Source organism: Megalops cyprinoides, chromosome 3 (assembly GCF_013368585.1).
Source record: "Megalops cyprinoides isolate fMegCyp1 chromosome 3, fMegCyp1.pri, whole genome shotgun sequence".
NCBI classification, from domain to species: domain Eukaryota; kingdom Metazoa; phylum Chordata; class Actinopteri; order Elopiformes; family Megalopidae; genus Megalops; species Megalops cyprinoides.
In genome coordinates, this window is record NC_050585.1 from 15,211,259 (window position 1) to 15,239,184 (window position 27,926).

General features: G+C 39.4%; 3 protein-coding genes across 4 annotated transcripts; 2 read left to right on the forward strand and 1 right to left on the reverse strand.

Moving 5' to 3' along the window:
- Positions 1-258: 258 nt before the first annotated feature.
- Positions 259-7,940, forward strand: xrra1 (X-ray radiation resistance associated 1). Its single transcript, XM_036524411.1, has 16 exons — positions 259-543; positions 790-947; positions 1,085-1,156; positions 1,287-1,359; positions 1,658-1,755; positions 2,190-2,338; positions 2,731-2,835; positions 3,086-3,287; positions 3,619-3,750; positions 3,847-3,940; positions 4,174-4,292; positions 4,891-5,187; positions 5,338-5,491; positions 5,593-5,708; positions 5,828-5,933; positions 6,147-7,940. The coding sequence occupies exons 1-16, from the start codon at positions 450-452 to the stop codon at positions 6,320-6,322; spliced, it is 2,145 nt and encodes a 714-aa protein (XP_036380304.1). The 5' UTR covers positions 259-449; the 3' UTR covers positions 6,323-7,940.
- Positions 7,941-7,947: 7 nt separating this feature from the next.
- On the reverse strand, positions 7,948-16,131 carry LOC118774861 (E3 ubiquitin-protein ligase RNF169-like). Of its 2 annotated transcripts, XM_036524413.1 has the most exons (8): positions 15,955-16,035; positions 15,726-15,853; positions 13,312-13,388; positions 11,955-12,086; positions 11,505-11,597; positions 11,197-11,306; positions 10,813-10,912; positions 7,948-9,167 (listed from the first exon to the last, which is right to left on the reverse strand). In XM_036524413.1, the coding sequence occupies exons 2-8, from the start codon at positions 15,757-15,759 to the stop codon at positions 7,983-7,985; spliced, it is 1,731 nt and encodes a 576-aa protein (XP_036380306.1). In that variant the 5' UTR covers positions 15,760-15,853; positions 15,955-16,035; the 3' UTR covers positions 7,948-7,982. The 2 variants fall into 2 exon arrangements, with proteins under 2 accessions (XP_036380306.1, XP_036380305.1); XM_036524412.1 differs by having other exon boundaries at positions 15,726-16,131.
- Positions 16,132-19,600: 3,469 nt separating this feature from the next.
- chrdl2 (chordin-like 2) lies at positions 19,601-27,507 on the forward strand. The gene is made up of 11 exons (XM_036525084.1): positions 19,601-19,773; positions 20,569-20,681; positions 21,161-21,254; positions 21,574-21,719; positions 22,078-22,171; positions 22,405-22,469; positions 23,382-23,550; positions 23,860-24,048; positions 24,604-24,780; positions 24,930-25,022; positions 26,563-27,507. The coding sequence occupies exons 1-11, from the start codon at positions 19,701-19,703 to the stop codon at positions 26,694-26,696; spliced, it is 1,347 nt and encodes a 448-aa protein (XP_036380977.1). The 5' UTR covers positions 19,601-19,700; the 3' UTR covers positions 26,697-27,507.
- The last annotated feature ends 419 nt before the right edge of the window (positions 27,508-27,926 follow it).

Genomic DNA, 27,926 nt, shown 5'->3' on the forward strand with positions numbered 1-27,926 from the left:
TAGCCCAGCACCTTCCCATACGAAAACTGTTTTACTCCAGCACCCCTCGCAATGACATCTGGCAATGTGATTGGTTAAACTCTTAACGGAACGTAAGCGTAGAAGAAATAAGGCCGGAACGTCTGGGAATTGTATTCACATCTATTCATTTGAACTACAAGTCCCAATTCCCACTTTGTTTCCGTACTGTCGCTAGGACACGAAATTTTTGGAAAGTGTTGAAATACAAGACCCAGTCATTTTAAAGGAAAGATTACACCCATCATCACAGAGTAAAATCTTGGTTAAAATGCTTGAGGGAGATTGCAGACATAGCCCAGGAAACATCCCTAGTCATTGGATGACTTTTATAGTTTAATTCATTCCAGTGCTGTTTTCGGATTGTTTACCTCCTTATACTTGAGATGAAATGCGGTATCTGATTCTACACTACTACACTGTCAGCTGCGATGGCTTCAACTGGACGTTACAAACTCGACAACGGAGAAACTTACCTTAAAGATTGTTTTCCCGTCAGATCATTCTTTCAGCAAAGCAAGGAAGGTAAACTGTCTATGTAGATTTAGATTGAGTCAGGTGTAACCGGTGTGAAAGTTACATTTATCTTACACATTTGTGACATTGATATTAGCCTACTTATAAAACATGCATTTAGCGTTCTTCCACCTTGTGCATTACAAAGTATGCGTTTTCCTTGCGTGAGTCGTTTACACACGACTCAGTAAGAGGTTGATCTGCAGGTTGAATCAGAATGCACCAGCACTATCAACTTTTTTGATTTTTTTTAAGGAGCTGGACACTGGCTTGTCGCTCACAGAAATGCCGTGGAACAGAAGTACCGAAGATTTAACAAAACCGAAGAAGACTCAGTGGTATCTGGTTGCACGAAACGTCACGATTCTGGCAAAACAGACACCGGCAGGAATATCTTGGATGGATCTTTATTGGTATATAAGGATTGAACGTCATTTCTGTGATTCAGATTAGATTCTCATTTACAGCGCAAGCGAACACGAATCATTTGCAGCGTTAGTTACTGTATTTTGGCTAAATTCGTGGATGAAAATCATTTGTTGCATTTCAGATGGCATTACATCGTGTGGACAAACCGTCAGACTTGTGCAATGTTGACATTAGTGACCAGAATCTGCACTCGGTAAGATCGGAGTGTCTATTGTCTTGTAGAACACTGCTGGCAACGCATCAACAGCACGGGTATTCAGGTTTTATTGGAGCAGTTGAAGGTTAATTACTAAGTGGGTGCATCCCTTGTTTGTCGTCATCAGGTCAAGACAGAGGACTTTGAAGAATTTGACAATGTTGTTTACATCAATGCTTCTGAAAATCATTTAACTCTAGGTATGTTTTGCAGTTGCAGTGAATATAAACAACACAACATATATTGTTTAACTTAACTGAAAAGCACAACGAAACAGAATGCTTCCTGTGTCAGTTATTATTCATGAGTGGTAAGCCATCCCCACTGCAGTGGTTTTTGTTGTGTACCTGAGATGGAACTAAGTGACAGGGTGCCTCTCTGAGCAGTGTGCAGTGTATTGGGAAGGCAATGGGTTACATTAATAAACAGCACAGAAATGTGCTGTTTACATTACAGTGTAAAGTAATGTAATGTGTTCTCGTGTTCTCTTTGTTTTAGAGCCTTTCAGCAAATTCTGCACCTTAAAGCAGCTGGAGCTGTCGCTGAATGGCCTCCACAACCTTAAAGTGAATGCCAGGGATTTCCCTCATCTGGAGGTAAAGGCTCCTTAAGTGTTTGACAAAAAACAAACAAACAAAAAAAAAAAAAACAGTATCCCTGCTTGGAAGATTTTGCGGTTTGAACATTTTACATCATTTAGGTTTTACATTTAGGTTGTACATGGCAGATGTTGTTCCAAGGGATTTACAGAGCAGATGATTAAAATGTGTATAAAAGCGACCTGAAGAGGAGTATATACATGAAAGGACAGACCACATGAACATGTATCAGTCAGCCACACAGTGCTGTAACAACCGTACTGAATACAGAAGTGCTACAATAAAAAAACAACAACAATATCCTACAGAAATATGCAAGAAAAGATTTACGTATTGCAACTAGGTATGGCAGCCAAGATGCAGTCTGAAGAGATGTTAGGATGACATCACCACCAAGACAAGAATTGATAAAATAATTAATTTGGTTACAGATTCTGGACCTGTCCTACAACAACCTGTCTAGTGATGATATCCAGTCTATTGGTCTGCTTCCCTGTCTAAAAGTCCTTCATCTCTCAGGAAATGAACTGCGGGCACTACCGGACTGCATGGCTGCTCCACACTATGACCCTGCTCAGATGTGAGTTGGGATTTTGTGTTGTGAAACATTTGTCTTAAGAGTCATGTTGCTTTACACAACTCTGATACAAATGCAGTGAATTAAAGCAGTGGATATCAGAGGAACAGTGGCTAGTGGTCAGTGGAAATGAAACATTTTTTTAGTTGTCTAGAGTAAAGTATCCTGTGAAACTGCTTGTTAATAGTAACAGTCTTAAGAACAGGACACTGCTGCATATGACTGACACATGACATTTATTGTGTTTGTTACATTTCTTTTTGTATATTTACTAATATTTGCTTAATTATTTACTAGATATTTTAAACTTATTTGCTTAAATATTTACTAGAAATGCAATTGTGTTTCATATGCAGTGGATCTATTGAAAAGTTTGAAAAAATCTCCCTAAACAGGACATCGGATCAAGATGTGCGATTTCGTAAACTTGAGGTCTTGATGCTAGATGACAATAAATTATGTTCCCCAGGAGTCTTCCACAGCCTTGCAAGTCTGAGAAGGTACGTTAAGTCATTATAGTCATGCTGTAGGAATACCCAAAGCATAGATATTAGAAATTGTACATCACCTCAAGTCCACAGAATATCATGTCATGTATCACTTAGTTCACCAGTTAGTATCAAAATGATATGGCTTTCATATCAGTTATTATGAATGTTTTATGTTTTATATTTAACAATATTTGATGTGATATTTCAAAACATAATATGCTGTACACTATGAATGTGTAATCTATCTGTGAAATTGTAGACTACAGCATTTAAACCTCGAGGGAAACTACATCACAGAGGTACCCTACCTGCCACAGATGGAAGATTTACTGGACCTGCAACGCTGCAGCAGGCAACAGAGTGAAGACCTGGGACATGGGAAAGCGCTTGTCTCAGCCTCAGAAAGACTAGTGGCCAATGAAAAATCTGTGGATAGACCTGGTTCGGAACAAAGTCAGCAGGTGTTTTTATGAAACTATGTACTTAAGATTTTACAGCTAGTTTTCAGATTTTTTTTCTCAAATTTAGTCATACCTGATTTTCCAAGGATGTAGAAGGAGCATAATAAGAGCAGCACTGGTTAAAATTTGATGAATATAAATTTCCCTCAAGGATCTTGAATCCCATTTGGCTGCTCCTGGCCCCTCATCCTTTCCCCTACACTGAACAACTGCATGAACCATCTACACTGTAAACTACAAAACAGCCGGTGCAAGTAAGGCAGTAAGATGCTTGCCAATGCCAATGATTACCAACATCAACTCTCTGTTTTTTATTCTCTTGTTCTTGAAGGAAGATGGTGTCCATCCGAAGACATATTCTCCTCTCCAAACACCCCTTCTCCCTGAGGCTAAGAGGGAATTTACGGGGGAATTACACTTGCCTCTTCCAGAACTGAAATTCCTAAATCTGGCAAACAACAGGGTCTGTGGGTTGATGGGGAAAAGTTAAACTCATGTGGATGATGCAGTTAGGTGTATTGTACAGTTATAATGGTTGGTTTCTTGTAACTGTCGACAGATTGCGGTAGAAGAGGCGCTGTTGGCTGTGGCTCTGTTTCCCTCCCTCAGTGAGCTTGTGATTCACTCAAACCCACTCGCCACACAGCGAAGCGGTAACGCGATCAACCTTCATTGTCTGCTGCCTTGGGATTTCTTACATTTTAAAAACAGTTATATCAATGTTTCAATATATAAAAGTCTATACCAAAAAAAAAATCCCACTGACAATTGTGTAATGAAACAGGCCCGAATTGAATCACTAAGGCAGTTATATCTGTATCGTGGCCACTTAGTTTTAATTGTGGACATTTGTTTGAATGTCATGTTTTTGTGTTTGTCAATGCAGGGGACCCACCCATGCTGACCCACTTTCTCCAAGAAAGGTTGGGCATTGAAATAAGACGCAAAAAGACAACACAATTGGTGAAGCCCCGCATTGTAATTCCACTTGACCCAAAACGAAAGGTGGGGTTTCAAAAACTTTTTCTATTTCACGTTGGACCGTAAAGACTTTCTGATGTTAACAAGCTGGCTTTTATTCTAATTTTATCATTACACAGCCCCCTTATTCAGTGAAGATTTGCATCAAACAGGATGTGCTTTACAACCAAGGATAACTTGAGAACAAACAGCTATGAAGCACTGAAACCTCTTGACATTTGTATGAAACCCCAGGATTGTATATTCTTGTACATGCCAAGAACAGACAAAGTCAATAGCCCTTATTAGGCAGAAAGTGTAAACACTCTGCATCAAACCAACTGTTATGAGTTATTTTATGCAGTAACACTTCTATACCTCTTAAAACAATTAATTGTTTGTTGGGAAAGCTAATTTCTCGTTTGTGCAAACTAAAGCCTAAGAGATCAATACTCTTTGCATGCTGCACTTTGAACCCCAAACTGAAATAGTTTTTCATCCTTCATTGGAATTGAAGTACAACAATCCTTTGGAAAAGACAATCGAGAAGAAATTCATTCAGTTCAGTAACTGCCAACTGGACAATAGCAGTAAACTGAATGTGACAAGAAAACTAAGCTATGCTTTTGGCTGTTCCTTTCAGGTGAACACAAAAATTCGAAAGGTCCCAAAATTACCTTTGCAGTTAGAGACTGATGGAAGCTCTTTTCTTAATGGCCACGGTTACGTTATGGAGAGCAATTCTAAAGAGTTGCCGAAGAATTTAATTCCCACAGAGTGTAAAAGTGTGCCTTCAGACTGCTCCTCTCAAATGAGCACTCAAGTAGCTGAGGAAACACAGACCCCAACACCTGATGATGGGCTGAAGGCTGTAGAGGGGAGCACCAAAGACATACCAGGAGCTCACAGCCAGGACGGAGATACCTTCTTTATAACACAGGTAATTTACATGTTAGAGTCTTGAGTATGTTGAATTCTGGCTATGGATTGTGCACTGGCTTGAGTACAATCAGTCCACACAATGACATTGCAAGATCAAGGCTGCCAGACTGCTGTCTGGAGAATCACAGCACTCCGTTTTCCTCTTCAGGTGAATGATCCGGACAAACCAAAATGGCAAGTGAAATCAGCGGATCTAGAACTTGAAAGTGAAGAACAAAGAGAAGGCTCAGTTCCGAAAAAATTCAGAGGCTATGAGATACTGCTGGACGCTAAAACAGATCCTTACATGTTTGAACCTGTTGGTGAGAGTGTGTTACACTAAGAATACAAAATTGATCAGAAAGTTTGCCATGAAATGTCCATTTTCTGGTATTGATGTTTATTTTTATATCTGCACATGCAGGAATCCAGCACACTGTGCGCGCTCTAGAACTTGCTCTCAAGAACCTCCTTGTTTACAGAGATTCAAAGGCTATTCTTGAAAGTCCTCAGAAATCCTACACAGTAAAGGAGAAAAGGGTAAGTGATTCTGAGTTTGTGTTCCTAGTACTGGGCTGTGAATATGAGAGTAACAGTAATATTGAAATACATGTTTTTTTCTCTCAACCTGTCACAAATATTAACACATAATTTTACAGGTCACTAAGCTACCATCAGCAAAACCAAGGAAGCTGAAAGGAGAGAGGGTTGAAGATGCCCTGACCCAAATGAGGGACAAAAAAACAATAAAGCAAGTTCCCTTAGGTAACAGGCCTCTTGGTTTATTTTAATTATCAGCATGTGTTGAAGGTACATGGCCTATGGAATTTCTGAACTTTACAGTAAATTGTTTATATAGAGATTAATTGCACAAAAGAGGACCCAGGATAACAATTGTCTTGGAACTTAGTTACAAAAACACAAAACAACCCATGTAAATGATATTCTTGTTGCATATTGATTTATTTTTTTTAATAGACAAAGTTCTTAAAGGCAAGGATGTCTACAAGGAGGAATATGAAGAGGCTTTGACTTTGCTGAGGGACATGAAGAAGAAGTATCAGGTTGTTCACATGAAAGCAGTGGAGGGAGCAGCCCAGGTGGAGCATGAGAAACACATGAACCCCCATGGCAACAAAGCAAACCTGGAATGATGGACGACTAGTTTGGACCTCACGTTTCTTTACCCAAGCACCCACACTTTGGAAATTCTGTTTTGTAGAGAAGAGCTTAACTGAGATATTGGCCTCAAAACAGTGGCTCTCAAATTTCAAACAAATACACCATTTCCTAAAACAAACGCTTTGCAATACAATAAAAATATTATGCTTTGAAATAAATTTCTACAAGTTTAACTTTAATTATATAATTTTCTGGAATCAAACAAAACATATTACCTGCAGATCACTATGGTGATTATAGCTATTTGGTGAGTTCTGTACAAATGACCACAGGTTTCTGTTACTAGGTATACTTGATTCAAATAAGCCTATAGTGTACATATTAGAAAATGTGCAAAAATAAAAAAAAGTGGAAGACAACAGTTGCAGTCTAAAGCTGTACAAAACCATTTAGTTTTACCTCTCCCTCAAAGACCGTACAGAAAAATCCAAATACAAAACAACTTTATGGAAAAGCATTCTTCTGCCTGAACAGTTTATGAGTTGATGCTGTTATTGTACCCAACTGCCTCCTTACATATACATATAACCTTTGGCCAAACAGTGTAGCATTAAGTTCAACCCCCCAAAATGCAAGTTATCTGAGTTTATTCTATGACGATGTATTCTGTGCTTTTGGAATTCATTTCCTAAGTACACAGGGAATGGAATCTGTTGAATCATATACTGATTATACATTTGGGACTTATCACCTACAGCAGAGATTGTGCCACAGTGTGATCCTATCAAAGAGCTTTGGTTACTGTGATACACAATTCAGGGCCTCAGGAACATAAATTCAGCAGTAATTACTGCAGCTGCTGAGAAGTGACAGTGTTAAGATGACAATGGTAATTTGCAGGCCAAGAGGGAGTAAAAACCAGGTATCACCCAGCCCTTAAGGACTTGATTTATACTGCCATGCTCTGACAAGCACAAGTTCCTTAAAATCTGTGCATCAAAAGTACCCTGAAAAGAAAATTGATGTCAGCAATAATTAGGTTGCATTTCTAAATAAAACTTTCTACAAGTTTGCAACCCAGCAACCCAACCAAAATCTGAAATGACAAAAGCAAGTACAGAAACACACAGAAAGGCAACCATTTGGCACCAATGAAACAGCTTTTCCCTCTATGGTTAAATACATATTTAAATCTATGTATTGTGTGTATGTGTACATAGAAATGTATATATGCCTTTGCATACAGCACATATACTTTCAGTTATTTGACAAAAGTGCTGTATTGATAGATATCTGACATTCATAAAGCTTTTTAACAAATACATTTAACAAAACTATTTTACAAACACAAAAATTCTTAATAAATGTGCGACAAATATATTTCTAAAATGAAATATATAGCCCTTTATAATGCTGTTACGCAACCAAAACCTATTATCTTCAATAATACAAATATGAGCAGCAGAAAAAAATCCAAAAACACTTCCAAAAACTAATTATCAATAGCTTAAAGATTATTTCCAAAGGAGAAACAAAATCTCTCGGAAACGAAACTATTACATCTTTCCCAGCTGATGGCAGAGAACGCGAGAACCGTGAGAGAAACTGAAGTGTTGAGGGCATAGAAAAGAGCGAAGTGTGGACAGGGTGTTGGCAACAATCTGTGAGTAACAAAGTTTTTAACAGCTGCAGCTAAAGTGCCTGTTTTTTTTGGGAGATTCTAACCGATCGACGTGGACAGTGTTCCATGCGGCTCTCGTGAGAGGACCAAGAGCGGAGAGGGTACTTGTCAGGGCTCGTCTTTCGCCTGTCTGCCATCTGACTCTCCATGTTGAACTGCCTCTGAAGTTTCAGAGCCAGCTCTCGGTCCTCCCTCTCCTGCTGCAGCCGCTGTGCATACAAGCAACTTGAGTCAGGCTCCATGTCACCGTCCTCTCTGCTCTGCAGCCTGGGCCCTTTCACCCTCCCTGCCTCTTCCAAATGCTTGGTCTTTTGCCTCCTTTTCCGGCCCCTCCGTGAGGTAGGCCTGCTGTTGACCCCATCCCTGCCGTTCGAGTCGTTCGTCTGATCCTGAACATTTGCGGGGCTTCGATTGCATCGCATGGCCCCTGCACACTTGCCACATGCGTGTGACACCTCTTCAGTTGAAGGTGTCCCACTCAACAGAGCACACCCGACTCTGCCGGTCCCTTTACAAGTCCTCCGTGTTGACTGGGCTTTTGTTGGGCTGTGGACTTTTGCTGACTGGTTTGCGGAGGCGTTTGATTCAACAGCAGACGTGTCAAATAACAAACGTCGCTTATTTCCCGTTAACGTTTTGCCCCGGTCCTGTCCTGAGGTGTCAGCCTGTGTCAGGTGGTCCTTAAGCACGCTTTTTTCCAGAGTCCTGCTGCAGAGTTTGTTCTTTTTCTCGCCTGGGCTCTGACTGGGGATGAAGTCTTCAGAGATGGGGCTGGTGATGGTGCCTTTAGAGGTCATCTTGGTGCACTGGCGGTCCATCTCAATTTGCTTCCACTTGTGGAGGATGGTTGGGCTGGCCTCATAGCTGGTGGCTTTGTGGAAACTCTGGCTCAGGTTCCTGGGCGTGGATTTCACTATGACCGGCTCCACTATCCTCCCGTCTGGCAGCCTCTTAGGAGGTGTGCAGGGCGAGCAAACAATGGGCTTGAAATGGTTGAGCTCCTCCGAGATGCTGTCATTGCTCTCAGGACTGATGGACCTCTCTGGTTTGGAGTTTGGGGGCATGAGTGGGGCAGCTGAACCCACCACACCCCGCCAGGCAAGCCTCTTGTCAGGAGCAAGGATGGGAGCGGAAAAGGATCGGCTGTTTTCAGAGGACAGTAGTATTCCGGCATTGGAGCTGTAGGCAATGCTGGTCTGCAAAGGACACAGAAAGCGGATGGTAAATGAAAAGGTCACGAGCAAAGGTGTTTTGTTGCCTCTCAACTTAACTGCATGAGGAAAATGATCTAAGGCAGCGGTCCCCAACCTTTTTTGCACCACAGACCGGTTTCATATAGACCACTGATTCTCAGTCCCGCTCATGAGGGCCCCCTGCTCTGCACGTTTTCCATCTTTCCCTGCTCTACCTACCTGACTGAACTTATCAGTGGCACTTTTGATTAGCTGAGCACACCTGATTTAATCAAGAGCGTGCACACTAATTTCAATCAGGTGTGTCTGGAGCAAGGATAGATAGAAGATATGCAGGACAGTGGGCCTCCAGGAATAGGATTGAGAAACAGTGATACAGACAGTATTTTCCCGGAGCGGCTGTCGGGGGGTGTCACGACTCGACTGGAATACCGATTAGGCCTATAAGTTTAGTATAGCCGCTTTTTCATAACATTTTAGTTTAAGGAGGTCAAACGTGATGATATTATAAAAACATAAAGTGCATATTTTTCTATGTCTAAAAACATTGCAACTCACCATGTCGCTGAATCAGTGGGAGCCCTGAGCTTGTTTCCCAGCAACAAGACGGTCCCATCTAGGGGTGATGGGAGACAGTGACACCCGAAGTGTGTTCCTTATATCCTGTCTACTCTGTAATTTCGTTTTTGTTGCCGTTACTGCGGAAAACCCCGCTTCGCAGAGATAGGATGTTGGAAATGGAAGCAACGTTTTCAGTGCTTTTGCGGCTATCTCAGGATATTCAGCCAGAAGGTCGGCAGATATGAAGTTCTCAAACATACTTTTAAGGCCACCGTCATTTGCATTTGCGGTTTTGAGGGCGTCATTGCCTTGTTAGATAGCCTATCTCCACATACTATGCACAGGGTGCTTGGAGCACGCGAGTCACCTGTCGCAATAAAGCCATATTTTAGGTAGGACTCATCGTATTTCCTATTGAATAAGGCTTTTTTATTTTTTTTTTGCAGCCTCAGGACCTGCTGTCTCTGCATTATTGACATCGTGGTTGGGCCTTTTATCTCCCTTACCCCTTCCGAAGAAGCTCCAGCGACGTTTTCATTCATGTCAGCTAGCTAGTATAAAGTTGCCGGGCAACACAGCTCACGCAGACCATAGTAAGTGATGAACTTGCGGTGCGCGCATTACTCAAGTTCAAAATCTGTAAACTGTTGTGTGACAGAGATATTAGTGGTGAGAAAAGGACCAACAGACTGCACCAAATTCAATGTAATTACTGCATGAATAGCCTATAATTGTATATAATTATAATTTTATTTTATTTTAATTACTTTAATATTATTAGGCTACTATTTTATTTTACCAATTTAAAAAAAATAAAAATGAATTATTTATCCTTTCCGTGCGGCCCAGTAGCAAATGTGCCTGGTTGGGGACCGCTGATCTAAGACACAAGGCAATTTTGTGAAATGCTATCCTTCACCCAACAGACATTTTAACATATATTGCCTCAAATCAAAGGAAACACTTCTTTAAGAATGTGATTTTCTATAATACAAAGCAAGGCATGTGCACACTCATAGACACAAAAGGAATCTGAAATTCTGGCTATGTTGATGCACCAGTGCCTTTTCAGAAACAGGAAATATACCTTAGCTACAGCAGCCGTTCGGGATAGGCAACTGTTCCTCACTCTGCCCTCTTCAGTACTGGTGCAGCTTCTACTGCGTCGCCCCACGTGGCTCTGAACACTGTTAAGAACCAGTAAAAGGAGGTCTATTATTTTTTGCACTCACATTACAACATAGTGGAAAGTGAAAAATATAAAGTGATCTAGAATACATCAACTTGTGTATCAATAATTAACTCAGTACATAAATTTAGTTCCGTTTTACAACACATTTCATAACATCCAGAGTGAAAGGATATACCTTTGATGGAGAATAAAAAATAGAATAGAACACTTAAAGTACACTTTCTTGAAGTAAATCTACCTGGAGAGTAATATAATATCAAACAGATAAAGGAGCTTTACATTCGACCGGAGCCTGACGAGCTTCTGGTTTTGCGAACAAAAGCAGATGTGTGTCTGGTCCTTTTCCCTATGGGCTCCTCGTTCTCCGAGTCTGATAACACCCCAAGGACCTGCAGAAGAAATGAGGCACTGATCAAACACCACTTGTGCTGGGCATTGCTAGCACATAAAAGCCTGAATATTTATTCTTAGTTTAGAGGTTAATCTGCTTGTTGCACTGATCACAGCTGTGGTCCTTTATGAGGCCAAACATCCAAGTCAATCCCACAGTTTGCCCCCAGCCAGCAGGAACAGAAATAGAACCTTACAGAATCTTGGATGTGCTTTAGTGTTCCGAACTCTTCTTTTCTCTGGTGATGATGTTTCTTCTTTTTATCCTCTTGCTCCTTGGTCAATGGTATCTGAAGAAAGAAGAAAATGTCTAATTTCACATAAGCATCCAACTGGGTGAGAAGCCCAAATGAAGTGATGGATTAAAGCAGTAATATAGGTCTGAAGTGCTACATTGTGCTGCCAATACAATACTTACATGGAATGTAACATATACATGTTTTTTGAAATAGCTTTTATTTCTTCATACTGCTCAAAATTACAGCAGTTCTAGTGAACACATTTTGCCACATCTTTAGTCAGTTTTACACAATTTAACCAGACAGGGACAACGTTGACCCGAAGGCCATATATATGCAGCCAAACCTGAGGTCACATTCAGGTGTAGCTGTGTAGCTGAATCCAGGCTAACATCACTGGTTTCCTACCAGTCCAGGCTCCACAGGCTTGTGACAGGTTGTTTTCTTCCTCTGGTTACCCGTTTGTCTCTGATCATTTTCCAAAATCTTATGAATGTCTTCCTCTGATGCCTTTTCTCCTTTTTCCTTTTCTTCCTCCATCTAATTCACATGACATGAAAACAGTTAAAAATCACAATCTGCACAAAGAAAGCTTGGACACTTTTCTCTGCTTTTTACATTGGAGGAATACAAGACTCTAAAACGTAAGCAAATCATGACATTTACACATTTAACTTCTGACCGAATTAAGAACATTATCAGTAAAGCTACACTCTTGCATGACATCAGAAGAGACTGTGGTCTCATAAAATAAGAATGAAATGCATAAGAAAATGCCAGGATTTAAGACCCGGGAGTACCCGGGATAACACATTAATCTTTTTCATATTTTAGATACATGACAGGGCCATGCTGCAAAGCATGAAACCAACCACGTGACAGAAATCTGTCTCACTCTTGCACTTTTTCTGCTGTGGAGAGCAGTGGCACTTGTCAGAGTTGCTAGCAGTAACTGAAATGAGAGTCCTTGAAGAGTGCATAGTATATGCAATGGAGTACATGCACTGTTGTGGCCATCTTCAGGAACAACTCACACATGCTGTTTCTTTAAAATGTATTTTCAGCAAGATAAATATGGGCAAAATAGCTTCAATGATAAATTCACTGCTGTTGTTTACTGTTGTCCGCCATTTTGAGTCATAGCTTCTTATTTACGTTGCATACCTTACGTTGCTGTTTAGGCTATAAATGTACACTTCAAAACCTTTTTTCAAGGGATCAGTTCAATTAGGTTGTGAGGTTATTTTTATAAATAATATAGTCTTTCCTTAAGTACTGCCAGTACTCCAATACTTTTTAAGAATTTTTAAAAATTAATTATTTGTGTATTAGACTTTTGAGGACATGATGGTGCTGTCTGACAGTTACTTTCACATAAATTATAAAAACAATACTGAATGTTTGAGGATTATGCAAAAATAATCATTATAATCCTTTAAAAACCTGTACATTTGGATTTTTCCAAAATACTGCAAAAAAACTTTCTTTAAACAGTATTTCTACTGGTTTAGGAACACATCATGGAAAAATAAATATTAAGGTTGAAATACTCTACATGATCAAATTTTTAAAGGGTACTTCCCATTCTACTGGAAAATAGAATTTATTTACTTAATGAGAAGAATATTTTGGCAATCTGATAATAATAAATATATGAGAAAATATAAACCCTTACAAGAATACAAAGTTAATCACACAGAGGAGACAGGTTTAATACTAACACCCAGTAAATAACATTGTAAGAACAATACATTTAAAAACAAACCTTTTTCTTTTGTTTTTCATATTCCTGTCGAATCTCTCCAGGTTTGCAAATGTGAACAGGAGCACGAAATATTATTTCTGAAGAAAAAGAAATCAATGATAGTAAGACACACACACCAAACTCAAAACAGCACAGCAAAAGTTTAAAAGCAGATGTTAAAAACACACAGCAGCTTTGCATTTTCCATTTTAAAAAATATTTATTTGACTGAAAATCCATACCCTACAAACCAGCACATGTCTGATAGGAATGCTACAAAAATATTATAATCTGTCTGACAGTCTGTTGGTGCCACTTTGGAAAATAAACCATGAATGTTAAACAAATGAATATTGTGTTTCCATGTAACTGCAATAACAGTCTGAGCCAATAATGCAGTGTTTCTTCAGCTCGATATGAACAGTCTTGAAGGGGCATGGTCTAAAGCAGACAGCATATCCTCAGTCAGCACAGGAACACAATCAGCACCAGACCCTCCGGTTAAACAATGGAACCCCTGATAGAGGACAGAGGAAACACAGGAGCTGAACATCACTGTTGTTGCAGTTAACAAGCATTTTATACAGAAATCAATTAACATGAGAAAACTCCTGGATTACCTTCAGAGGATGACTTTCATATTTACATAAAATGGCAAAAACTGTTCGGTGACCTAAGAATTTCAAAGTTCAAAAATTACTAATAACAGGGACGCTGATGTTGCATCTCTACTGAGCTACAGCCACTCACTAGTGACCACACCTGTTCCCCATTTACTTTTGAGCCTACAACCTTCCTACATATCAACAGACAGTTTTCCTATTTTGTTCATTTGTTTCATCTGCCTCTAGCATAAAGAGAAATGCAAATAAACTTGTGTGATGGGCAGAGGATATTTTAGAATCAGGACTCTTTGAAACTCTTTCAAACTTTGATTTCAAAGCATCTTTGGGAGCATTTGGACTGACGCAGGTGAAAAATACCCTGATCTGACATAAAAGATGTGATTTCTCCCTTTGAACCTTCTTAGCTGGCAGTCTATTTGAGACAGCATTAAGTGGGCTAACCTGCGCTGACACAAAATCTCTCTCATGCACGGAGAGATCTTGGAAGTGTTCTGTCAAAAATCAAGCCAAGAACTATCACAAGCGCAAGGCTGACTTTGAACTGATCACTAAACAAAATGATATGTTGTGTTTACATAATCACAGTTTCAGTTTGTGTACTCATCTTTATTGGTATTTATTATGAGCCATTCCACAACTATACATCAATACAAATACAGTATACCCGTGGGACCCACAAATGCTTTGTCCCAAAAGTTTTTTTCTTTATTTTTAAACTATCCAAAGAATTTCAGGTTGGTTTTTTAGGGGGTCCTTTCCTCTGGTTATTTTGCCTTAAACTTTTATGTCCTGTAAAACTGTAAATGAAAGTCCTATATAATAAAAAGTGAGGGAGGGGGTTTAAATCAAAAGTATCTGTTCTCTTCTTATGCTTTCAAGTGACTCAGAGGTGCCCCAGCCATCAAGGCAATGGCTGCAAAAAGAGGCGTGAGCCAAGTACAGTGAAAAGAAAAGGAACAGAAGCCCATAGAGCCTGCAGGTGGAAACAGGGCCCAGCTGCTGCAGATCAGAGTCAAATTCCACCCCCAGGACCACAGCTATGATAGACCACTGTCTACAGCGCTACATTAAGAATGTTGCTGTACATTCACGACTTTTAGTTCACCAGGAAAAAAAAAGAAGAATTTTTATTTATGGTCCATCTGTAGGTCATAGAGAGTAATACTGTGTTATGAAAATTTACCATTGTAGTGACATAAGCACTTTAACAAGATCGTTGAGACCCATACGAAAATGAAATATGAAATGAAATACATTATACTGAAAAATATGTTGTTCTGTCGAAGAATATATTGCAAGTACATTCAATGCGAAGTAGACATATGCAACATACCAAATGGCAATAATTCACATATTTTCAGTGAACAGGTTCCGCTATACTACATATTCTCAGAAATGTGTACACATGTGTAAAATATTTGTGTTTGGGGATATTATGGAATGTTTCTGAGGTTTCTGCGATAATAAACGTTTACGTTACATAAAACACACATCCTGAGCATTCTAATCATGAGGCATACAGGGATAACTTTGTTGTACGATGTGCTCTTCTAATTTAGTATCCTAAATTTAATTTCTTTCAAATCATTCCACAATATAGTAAAACGCATCTTGTTAGTCAAGGTTCTATTACGTAATAGTATGTAGTGATCTAGCAAGACAGTTAACTAACATTTATCTAAGTGACTTGCAAGCTATCAGTAAAAAGACAACACCTAGGCTGTTTAATTACTGGAGAAAAATGCCACTAATTGTTAATCACGGTTGTTAGTTTTGAACTAGCTAGTTGTCTAAGGTAGTGCACTGTACCTTTTCCTACGGCCTCTCCCTCCCTCTGTTCCATTCTTCGCTTGCACTTCTCGGGATAACTCTGCCGAACTCTATCCCACAGCTCGGTGTTCACAAGGCTTTTCTCCCGAGAATGTCTACGGGCCCAACTAGACACTCGCAGTCGGCAAAGCGGACAGCACAAACTGGTCAATTCCACAGTCCGCTTGAAACACGGAAGACAGACCGAGTGCATACAAGGCATAGTCACCGGCTCTAGGAGGATCTCAAAGCAGACTGGGCATCTGGCCTCTTCTAGCGTTAGCTGTCGCACAGTTGTCTCAGCTCCCGAACCATCACCAGCTGCATGGGTTGTGTTTTTCTGTTCTCTCTCCATCCGTCCAAACCCACCCAGCTCGGCAGAGCTGAATGCCGCCATTTCTGTTGTTGCGTCTGTCCCTATGCATATTCACAGGCATCAGCCGAGCAAGAGCCGCGCAGATTCACTGATGTATAAACGACATGGATAGGCTAATAGTGTAAACAGTTGATTAGTTTAGCGTATTCATGTACTATAAATGTGAGTGGATCGGCGCAGCATTCGCGCCTGGCTGATGCTCCCTGTTAAATATATCTGCAGTTTCTGCCCAGGGCACGTACAGTGCGTGCTCTTGCTTTTATTTATTTGTTGTTAAAGTACGCAAAACGATAACAGAAAGTTTGGCAAAGGCAAAAGCAGATGTATAACCAATTCCCATAATATATTTTTTTTCTAAAAAGTTTGATAGATTTTGTTGGTGTGGCAAGTTATTGACTAATTAGCAAGTTAACTGGGGACTGGCAGAAAAAGTCAGCTAATCCATATTTATTTTGCTGTTGGATTGAGGCCGGTTGGAAGCTGAAAGATCACGTTTGATATTCAGATAATTTAAAGGTACTAAAAACGTTTTTTAATGCTTAATGAGGCATGAAAGAAGACAAAGTTTATCAGTGCTGATAATCATTGTTAAGAGATATTTTTATTCATATGACACCAGGAACTCCAAGGGAGACATTTCTACATAACTGGATAAATATCAAAGCTTTTAAAGGGTCTCACCAGCACCTTTTAATTTTATGATAATTATGGTTTAATGTAATATATTTTCATATTTCCAAAGTCATGATCACATTCATAAACAAATCCCACTGTAACATATTAAACTTATACTTGAATGTAATGTAATATATGAATCTTAAAATGATCATTTAAGAACATTTTGATTCTCCCATTCGATCTGAAGCATTCATCCTTTGTCCTGTGTTGCTGAATAGGAAAAAGAAGGTCTCAGGATAGAAAAGATGCTGTGCAGTAATTTTTGAATGAAGCCATTTTAAACACAGCCACAAAAACCATTTGAAATGTGAAATGTCATTTCTCCTGTGAGGGAAGAGGCCATTAGGGCAAGTGTAAATTAATCATTACTGTTCCTGATGCAGGTGCTGATGAGCAAATTTTATAGATTATGGCCTGAAAAAGTAAGAAAACTTTAAATTCTTTAAAAATTCTCATTAGTTATTCAATAGGTTGTGGCACACCGATGAAATTTAAGTTACCTTTCCACCACAATCTGAATCCATTCTGAATTGTAAGCAGGTTGCTTTGGGCGTGGGGCTTTTTTCCCCCAACTTGTCTCAAAGGCCGGTAGAGTGTGAGCTGACAGTAAGGACATAAGACCCGTTTCCCCCTGTTCTGTAGACAATAGAACTTGGGAAGTTAGTTCACAAAAAGCAACAACCAAACAGCATGTGTTAGAGCACTGATTCTCAATCCTGCTCTTAGGGCCCCCTTGCTCTGCACGTTTTCCATCTTTCCCTGCTCTGCCTACCTGACTCATCAGTGGCATCACTTTTGATTAGCTGAGCACACCTGATTTAATCAAGAGCATGTTAGTCATTTCAATCAGGTGTGTTTGGAGCAAAGACAGATAGAAGATATGCAGGACAGGGGGGGCTCCAAAAACACTGTGTTAGAGTGATTCTAATTCCTTGATTTTCACCTTTTAATAATATGCAACAGCACCACCAGCTGTCGAAAAGAAATAATGATCAATGCTCCAGCTGTTCAACGTTCTTCACTTTACTCTTTGTAACACAGGACATTCCAACGGCTAATGGAATTAGCCCTAGCAGACTTGCAATGGACTGCTCGTTTAATTTACTTGGATGATATTTCTTTTTGTAAAAAAACTTTTTGGAACATATGAGTAGTTTAGACAGGGGATTACAGAAGTTACAAGAAGTCAAATTAAAACATGTCCATTATGCCCATTATGAAAATGGGCATGTATCCACCTACCCACACACAGTGGCAGGAGTGTGAGACTGCAGGGTAACAGACTACCATGGAAGTACACAGTTTCTGTGGGTTAACTTCTTACAACCAACCTTTTTTGTGTGTCTGATTTTGGAGCTCTGTCACAGCCACTCCACAAACTGGTACAGAAGCCTCCAACTTGCAGTGGGTCTGTATGCATAATTCAAATACTTTTGAAGGAACATCTGGTAATGCCAATTAGATTGGCTTGTGGCAGCCATACTGTTTTGAAGTGACTTGGAGCAGACTTTTCATGAGATTCAGGCCATTTCTTATAAGGAGGAAGAGATGTTGTTGAATGTTGTCGAAGTGATGCTTTTTGACAATCATTGTGACTTGTGGCGGGCCTATTTCTTCATTCTTCACTCATGAATTTTTTATGTAGATTTGGCTCATGGTGGCCATTTTGTTTGACTGAAAGAGCCTGTTTAATATGTTTTAAAGACAAATGTCAAATTAAGAAATTAGTTAAATTTCCATGTCAATATGTCAAATTGTCTGGTAAGAGATGTTATTTAAGTGGTGCACAAAAATATTTAAAATGACAGAAAATACAATATGGTGGACCTTTTGGGTTCTAGTGATATAATTGCCACTGGAAACCAAAACTGAACCTCTTTAGAAAGTCTAAGAGTAATCATACTTGTGATTTTTAACTTTTTTTGAAAATTGAAGTTTGAATTGACTGTTACATTGGCATCAATTGTCTGATCAGCTGGGATGTGGTATTGGAATGAAGCCTCTGCTTGCCTGCCAAATTTCATGTCTTCTGGGTAAACAGTCTGGGTTTTATACCCCTGTTTCCAAAGAGACAGAATAACAATAATAAAAATTATGCACCTTCTGTGCAGAGAAATAAATTAATAATATTCTATATGAGATCCTCCTTTTATATATCAGAAAAGACTACTATGCACTGGATATATATACTTAAAAAGATGGTGTTTCATTTATTCTTAAAAGACCTTTTGAGTTACTAGTTAACAGGCAAGCAACGGCCTACCATTTAGACCATATATTCATTTTTTCCTTCATTGTTTCGGGTAAGTTCACTGACTGTTGTGGCATGAGTAAAGCATATAGGCGCGACAGCTGGGTTATACATACTTATTAAAAATATATATTTTCAGAAAGAGGATAGCCATTTGGCAGACGCCCTATGAGTCATTTCACGATTCTACTCTGTCCTATGGCAAAATGTATGGAAAAAGGGATCATTTTAGCAAAAACAAATGCGTTTAATGTTACGCAATAAAACAGACTGGATCCATATCATATGTCCACATACAAACGGAATACGGTGGAACTCATGATTACCTTTTGACGACCCATAGTTTGTTTTTATTGCTTTATTTTATTCATCAAATATATTTGTAACTTTGCCAGTGTTAATGCTAAAGGTAATCTATAGAAAAACAGTAAGCTTTCACGCGTGTTTTGTCCATTCACTCTTTTGGTCTCGGCAACTGTGCGCACTGGCACAGTCTATTTTCCTGTAGGAGGCGCGCATCCTCGGTGAAACTCCCAGATTCATGATCTGAAGCGGAGTGTCACACTGGTTTTGGGGTTTGCTGTCGCAGTTTCAGTCCAAGAGTATAGTAGTTATTGGCAACGATTTCATTCTAGATTTTTATTTATATCTTTGAGGAATTGTCTCCGACATGAAGAACATTTTCATGTTTTTAATCCTGCCTTTGTACATTGCTTGTGATTCCGAAGCAATACCAACAAAGAGTAAGTGGAAATTAAATACCATTGCAAGCCAATGCTTCTTTCAAGTGCGAACATTTTGCAATACTGTGAAGATTATGAAAGAGAAAGTTCGTGCAGTTCTAAAATTCGGCAAGCAGTAGAATTTTATGCACAAATTCTTATTTGGTAAAGATTATGATAGAATAAAATTATTTTCTGCTACTCAAGGATTTGAAACCATTTGTTTCTGTAGTGGGTATTTTATTGTTGCTGTCATTATCACTAGTTGTATTAGTAGTTGTACTTCTACCACTGCACTTCTCGCATTGCTTAAAGCAGTAGCCTATTTTTCATTGATGGGGGTATTTCAGTAAAATTGAGTTGTATGGTTTTCATGATGCTTCATATTTGCAGGCATTGAATGTAATTTTGAATGAAATATCACTCTGATAAGCTCTTTTCGGCTTGGAATAATGATTTAAAGTAATAATATTCTGCCTTCTGTGGCGTCGGCATTTTATTCAGATTCGATTACGACGTATTTAGGGTTTACATCAGGAGTTTCGTGAAGGAGAACAGTGTTTAAACGTAGTTGCCACAGTAAACAAAATGAATCGAGTAGGTCTGTAAAACATATACTATAAGTTAATTCCAGCCCAAACTGACAACAAATAGCATACATGTATATTACCATAAATTTTAGAAGAACCCTAAAATGTGGGCAGTTATGTCAGACGATATTTGAACACACAATGCTTCGTGTCAGTGTGCAGTCTCCATTGTGTGTGTAGCGTAATTTTTAATGTTTTAATTTGATTTGCTTGTTTCTACGACCAGTCTCTGGAGTATTTTGTACTTTCAAAGAAAAAACATACAGCCCCGGGGACAGCTGGCATCCCTATCTGGAGCCCTTTGGATTCATGTTCTGCATGCGGTGTGCATGTACAGAGGTATTGTTTCCCTTTCCCTTCCGCTAGTGGGTCTTTTACCACTAGCCAGGTTTGTCATATGTCACAGCCTCTCCGTCGCAGGTATTGAAAAACCTAGTTGGTGTATAATATAATTTAAATGGAAATTTGTTCTTATAGAACCATTTATCTTCAATATCTTCACTGTAAGGAGGAGCTTTTTTATGTTGTGGAATTAGAGCAAACAGGAGCATGGTGGAGTTATTTGAACTGTATACATCGACTGAAAGCTCTCAGATCATATGAAATAGATTTGGCTCTAGAAACATAACAGGCACTTAGGTTTTTTGTTATTGTTGGTCAAATCTGACTTTGAGCCATCGTTACCATTCACAGAGCATGTCATCCAGTGTATGGTTTCGTGAATCTCAGATGGCCAAGTGCTCAGTCTAACTTTGTGTTTGTATGCGTGCACACATGCATGTGGGATTCCGTCATGTGGACCTTGTAAATTCTCCTAGACTGGCCATGTGAAATGTAACACCATTAAGTGCCCAGTCCTTCGCTGTGAGAATCCAGTCACCGACGCTCAGCAGTGTTGCCCCCGTTGCACAGGTACAATCACTTCCCTTTTAGCTTGTAATGTAATGCTTATTGCCATAGTAGAAGCATTTTCTGTGTGTAGTTTCTTCAGCAAAGATGGCAAAATTCACAGATACTGATGTGCCTATATCAGTCATGCAGTCGTGATGTTCTGCCAGTCATTGTTTCTGCCTCAGTCAAATGAAGCGTAGACTTATGCTATGTTTAGCATCTCACACATGTGCTCTGTACTCACCATGTTAGGTCCTGCCAAAATGAAAAGAATCTCAATTAATTTCACACCCTGTTTTTGGTATGAAATGCATGCCCCTTCTCCTTCCTTTCTCATAAGATCAGCCCAGGAGCCCAGCGGGTTTGAGAGCCCCGGTGAAGTCCTGTCGGTACAATGGGACTGTCTATCAACCTGGGGAGACTTTTACCAACCATGACCTTTTCCCATCCAGACAGCCAAACCAGTGTGTCATGTGCACCTGTTCCGTAAGTCACCCTCACATTCACCTCTGTATGTTTACAGCCTTAAAGAATCATCGTCTTCTGCTGTTTGATTCACAGTAACACTGACACGTCAAATCCTAACGATCAAATGTGTTTCAGCCACAGAAACAGCAAACAAATCCTTCACCAGTTCTTACTGAGTTCTTTGTCAAATGAAAGCTATGAATATGAGTTTTTATAGTGAAATTTTTCTTTAGTCACAGCTTACAAAAATGTAAGCAAAACATTTGCGTAAATGTGCTAGACAAAGGGTTTGAGTGATTTAAACACTGTAACTTTCTTTATCTGTATTTTTCTTCATGGCTAATATTTGGTTTCGAAACATGACTCGTTGCTTTAGAATGGAAACATCTTCTGCGCTCTGAAGTCGTGTGTGACGCCCACCTGTTCATCACCAGTTCCTGTTCCAGACACATGCTGCCTCATGTGCAAAGGTTATCACACTTTTCATGGTTGCTTTCTGAGCAGCTCTGATTGATGAGGGTTTAAGGTGGACTTCTTCATAATATCCCACAAAAGTAAAAAGCTAGGATGCCTTCCTCTTTTAATGTGATTAGTCAGATGTTTTTATTGTTTTGGAGACCTGCAGTAATGGCTGCTAACCACTTTTTTAAGTAAAAAATAACAATATTTTATCTTTTTTGTCATACTGCTCTCTCCTGGTTAGATGCTGCCATCAATGTAAATTCTGCATCACTTGAGGATGGAGGACAACAGTTAAACCGAGGCGTGGTATGTATTTTCTTTCCAAGTTTAGTGACACAGCCATTTGTATGAAAATCCCACTAGACTGCCCCTATTTAGGAAGGAAGCTGTCTGATACTTTTCTTCACAGGGAGAGATAAAATACACTGCTTTACAACATACTCAACATATACAGACTGAATGGGCATATTATCAAGAGACTGCTCTAAAAATAAATAGTGGTATGGTAGTTAACAGAAACTAGCTAATGATAACTACACTGTTGTTGTTTTCTTTTTCCTTGGACAAAGCATTCATTCCAATTCAATAGCAAGCTAACATGTAACAGAAAAAAAGTTTATTTAAAATTTGACTTTATTTGCACTACCGGTCAAAAGTTTAAGAACACCTCCATCTTTCCAATTTATTGAAATTTAAGCAGTTCAAGTCCAGTGAATAACCTGAAATGGAACAAAAGGAAGCGGTAAACTGCCAGAGGTTAAAAAAAAGTTTAGGTTACCAAAAACTGAAAAATAATGTAAATTTCAGAGTTATAAAAAAGGCCTTTTTCAGGGAACAAGTAATGGGTTAACAACATACAGCTTTTCTGCAGCAATGGAAGTAAATTAAGCCTTGAAAGTTGATGCAAACAGTTCCTACAGGTGTCCTGACTTTTGTTGATTACTTACAAACTCTCTGTCTGTATAAAAGCAGTGACAGTTAGAACAGACTATGTTACTAATATTGCACTGCAGGAAGTGCAACAAAGGAACAAAAGAAGACAGACAGAACATTATAAGCCTTAAAAGTGTAGGTCTTTCCTTTACAGAAATTGGGGGTGTTCTAAAACTTTTGACCGGTAGTGTATGTTGCTTTCTTTCGAGGGCATCAGAAATTAGAGCCTGTACCTCTTAATTGCCCTGCTCTAACAGTGCCATTTGTGTCCCTTGAAAATGTAAGAGGCATTCACAAGACCACTGTTCTGGGGACCAGCTACGTGGCCGGGCCATCCGGGCCACTCCGTCCACAGTGAGGGGGTCACCCAGGAGCCTGAATCTCCAGAGTCTCCGCTTCAAAGGAGCAGCCGAGACCACAGTGAAGATCCTCATGCAGAAGAAACACCAGAGGGGTGAGAGTCAAGCTGAAACATTTTTTTTTGGTGGTTGGCATGGGGAAGGGGAGGTTGAGGGACCCCAAGGGATGCAGTGGAAAGATACAATGCTTATGATCTTATGACACCTTAAGAACATCTTATGACGATGTTCTTAGTTAGCAAACAGTTAGGTGCAACTGTCCACTGGACCATAAGGATGAGGATTGTCATTTCAATCAATGTCTAAGATAAAATGATCTTTAGTGATTTGCAACTTTGTTTTTTTATGTTGGATTCAAGAAAGCTGAGTATTTATAAAACATATATTGGTGCCTTTTGTTATAGCTTGTGTGTACAGTGGCAAAACGTATTCCCATGGCGACGTGTGGCACCCTGTGCTGGGCAAAGTTCTGGAGTGCATCCTGTGCACCTGCAGGGATGGAGTGCAGGAGTGCAAACGCATCACATGCCCCAGCCAATATCCATGCCAACACCCTGAGAAAACTGAGGGGAAGTGCTGCAAAACTTGTCCAGGTAAAGTGCTGCATGCAGGGAGCATGTGAGTGAATGCAAAACTACCACTGGTCTGCATTACTGCACAGAATAGTGGGGGTCACATCTTAACTCATGAACATGATTAATACCCATGTGGCGGAAGCTTACTGTAGGTATTGGTTATATCTAGCCAGTATGTGTTACTCATGACATCTTAATTTTCTTTTGCTGTAATTAATTTTGCTGTCTTAATTTTCTTATTATATTCTTTTCCTATAATACCAAGTGCAATAAATAATCCTTAAACTTTCTTGATTTTCAAATATCACACACACAAGTATAAGTGGGTTATTAGTACTTTTTAGCATCAGGAGAATGTGAGCTTTAGTATGAAGGCCGATGCTAACCGGAATCAAATCAAGTCAATAGTGATCTATGACAATTCCTTGAGACATTAGCTGCTGACTAAAATAATTTATTTATGGCTTTTTCCATGTTTCATTTTATGCAGAATAACAAAGCTAACAACAGCCATACGTGAAAATCAAAGACTTAATTGTGTACTTGCAACATTACAAGTCTTTTTGTCTCCAGAACTGAAAGCAGAGACCAACAGTACACAGTGTCTTCTGGGACAGGACAGTAACAACCTCCTGGTTTACAAAGTTGAACCATCATCAGAGTCTGCCACAGAGGATGCTGTCCGAATAATCGCCATTGAAAGACAAGGGGTTGCTGAGGTTGAAGTACAAGTGTGGAAGACAGTAGAGGGCAAGTGAGACCTGGCCATATAACTGACATGGCTACTAAGGATTTAAAAATTGATAACACGGATGTGCTTGTGTAGCTGCAAAGTAATCCATGGTTATGCTGAAATGACTGGAAATGGTGAACATGGACATTACGTGTGTTTCCACTAGGGGTTTTGCACTTAATGGAGACAGGAGACCTTCAAAAGAAAGACCTTACAGAACACCCAGAGAACTATGTCTTACTGACTACGCTTGATGAGGGTAAATATGTCATAAAAATGTTTATATCTTTTTAAATTGTCATGGTTATTTTGTCTTCATAATGTGTGACCGGTAAAGACAAGTCCTGAAAGGAAAGTATTGTACTAGGATTGCATATGCCAAGACAAATTTCCACTCAGAATAGTACACGAGAAATACCTCTTTAAAGCAATAAACGCCAGATGATTCCTGTAAAGGTCCAATACACATTCATGTATTTATCCACTTTCACTTGATGACTGCTTTAAATTCACCAATACTCACAAACAGATGCCACAGTGCAACATAGTTTGGTAGTTTATTAAATCGTGATCTAAAGTTATAGAGTTATAAAAGGTTTGAACAGAAAGTACTTGTTATTATTCAGATTGGAGCTGCTATTGTTCCTTGGGCTGATTCTTTAAAATGGAAAAACTTGGGTAGTTGTTCTTTTCTGCTGAACTGAGACAGCAGTAATAAGTTACACGCTGCCAAGATGGAAGGCTGGATTTTTCTGTCTCTGAATGTCTCAGATGTTTTTTCATTTTTCATAATATTCCCAGTTAAAACATCTTCTAACTGTTTGATGTCAACCACCCCCTTCGTTTTAAAGAAATAAAAAATGCATTTCTATCAAAGTTTTTACTCATGTGCAGTATTACAAAATTTCCAGCATTCTTCAGCACTTATGAAATCTCAGTGTGCTGGATGAATTAGTTGAAATAGCCTTTTTATGGGTGCCTGCAACAACCAATGAAAAAGGAAACACATTTATGTATGTCCTCTCCATACTAATGATATCTGTAAAAAGTCTAAAAGGTTTCTTTGCTCCTGTACCTGAAAGGTTGATAGCATATGTCCAAACCACACAGCAAAGCTGTCTCTATTCTAATTCAGATTTGGAAGCTGAGGCTAAATTCAGAAGGTGGATGGGTCTGGTCAAAGCCAAGCATCAGGCATCTGTATGAGCAGGGCCTGATTTTAAAGACCAATAGTGCTAAGAAGCTGCTGACATTGGGGGTCTCTGCCTCTGTCCAACTGACTTCACTCCACAAGGGCTGTCTGTAGACAAGATATAACAAACACAGAAAAGACATGAGTCATGGGCAGGCATCTGAAAGGGCTGGATGGGTGGACCGTAAACACCTGCTAACAGAAACCCATCCGAGACATGGGAATAGACAAAAGGAAATTGAATTTCACCGTGAGACATTTGGAAAAATATCTCTGATTTCCTCCTCACAAGTCACCATCTCTGGGTCAGCCCTTCTTTGCACAAAAAGTGAGTTTACCATGGTAGATCAAATTTGGTACTGTAGCTGTTCTCTGACAATAGTACCCTGTCTGTTGCATTTGGAATGTATTGTCCTAATGCTTATGTGGACCTTATGTGGTAGGACCAGGTTCAGGTTGTCATTTAACTTCAGTATTTTCTTCAGCAAGTGTCCCTTTTTCATATCTTACACATCATAATCTACATGAAGGAAAAAACATGTTGTGGTTTGATTGAATACAGGCTTGAGTGCTTATTTGTTCTTTTTTTCATCTATTATCTACACAGAGACTTGGAAGAAATTCAAGGAGGAAGAAAACAGGGGCAAGGAATTCCCAAAGAGCAGATCCTGCAAGGAAGGAATTAAAGAAGTGGTGAAGTTCCTGAACCCAGAGCAGCTAGACAGCTTGTGCACCTCTTAATTCCTCCTTATTGCTTCGCCTCTTGACTTTCGGGAGGGGAAAACCAACATCCAAGAAAAACCCAGCCAGTAGGACGACGCACAGTTTCTTCAAAGTGGCTTGTTACATTTTGAACCGCATCTTCAGAAAGCACAGCACCTGTACGCATTTCATTTCACAATGGCTAGATACTGAGTCTCTGTAGAATGTTGCCATGAGTCTAGACCAGAGACTTTTTTGTTCTCTGTTTAACTGAAGCTATGAATATGGCTGGGGCTTACATAGCAACCTGGACCCCAGAATTTCCTATTAGGTCTTAGCATGCATGGCTGTCAACATTCAGATGTTTTGTGGCAGTTTTAAAGCAGGGTCAGGTAAAAAATTGACTGAAAGTAATGTGGGATGGAACGCAGAACAGTCAGAAGTATCTTTTATTTCTTATTCCTCCTGCCTGACAGCTGTCATTTTTCAGGAGTAGCAATTTACTTCATGGAAGACAAATAGAGTAATAGGACTACTTGCGCTGAGATGCTCAACCAATAAACCGTGGTGGTTTAAAAATAATACAGAAAGATGATCCAGATTTAGAAACCGGTGTATGTTATTTCGTAAACCACAGCTGTTTTTGTAAATATTTAAGATAAAAAAAACAGAGCAAATTAAACAGTCTCCTGGCCAGAACACTTTTATAAAGTTGATGTAGGCCATATTGCCATCACTTTCTGTACTTTTTCCTCTGGTAAATACTGCTGTAAGAAGTAGTATGCATTTCCAGTATAATCTATGGAATGAGAAGCATATTTATTGTAAATACAAGTTAACACAATGTAATTTTGAGGCAAAAACTCAAGCTGTTGTCTGTTCTTTGGGCAATGACTTCATGTGTAAGTGTGGATGTACAATCGTGCATTTGTATGTTTGCTTTTGTGTGTGTCTGCATGCAGATATATGTATGTAGATATATGTATGTGTGTACGCTTGTTATGGTGAATGAGTGAACAGAGTACGGAAAACGTGAACGGACATTCTTAAGGCACTCCGGAATTATTTCTGTATGCTTTTGAATTCTGAGGCATTGGCATCAACCCGGCAGGGTCAGTACCTTCATGTCAGCTCAAGAAACTTCAAGGAAATGTTTCCCATCCCTTACAAAAGCCTCTTTTAGGAAAAGCCAATTCATCACGGTGGGTTAATTTGCCATAAGATTTTTAAGGATTTTCAGCAGCCCTCAAGGACATCTTTGGAAGGGAT

Excerpts from the sequence above, each read along its gene's own strand:
- LOC118774861 (XM_036524412.1), bottom strand. The coding sequence starts at position 16,122 with ATGGCGGCATTCAGCTCTGCCGAGCTGGGTGGGTTTGGACGGATGGAG. Across the intron at positions 13,389-15,725 it reads GGGAGAGGCCGTAGGAAAAG|AAATAATATTTCGTGCTCCT; the intron begins GTACAGTGCACT and ends CTTTTTCTTCAG. Across the intron at positions 10,913-11,196 it reads TCGTCAGGCTCCGGTCGAAT|TGTTCAGAGCCACGTGGGGC; the intron begins GTAAAGCTCCTT and ends GGTTCTTAACAG.
- xrra1 (XM_036524411.1), top strand. The coding sequence starts at position 450 with ATGGCTTCAACTGGACGTTACAAACTCGACAACGGAGAAACTTACCTT. Across the intron at positions 544-789 it reads CTTTCAGCAAAGCAAGGAAG|GAGCTGGACACTGGCTTGTC; the intron begins GTAAACTGTCTA and ends ATTTTTTTTAAG. Across the intron at positions 5,709-5,827 it reads ACACAGTAAAGGAGAAAAGG|GTCACTAAGCTACCATCAGC; the intron begins GTAAGTGATTCT and ends ATAATTTTACAG.
- chrdl2 (XM_036525084.1), top strand. The coding sequence starts at position 19,701 with ATGAAGAACATTTTCATGTTTTTAATCCTGCCTTTGTACATTGCTTGT. Across the intron at positions 22,470-23,381 it reads AACAGTTAAACCGAGGCGTG|AGGCATTCACAAGACCACTG; the intron begins GTATGTATTTTC and ends TGAAAATGTAAG. Across the intron at positions 24,781-24,929 it reads AGTGTGGAAGACAGTAGAGG|GGGTTTTGCACTTAATGGAG; the intron begins GCAAGTGAGACC and ends TGTTTCCACTAG.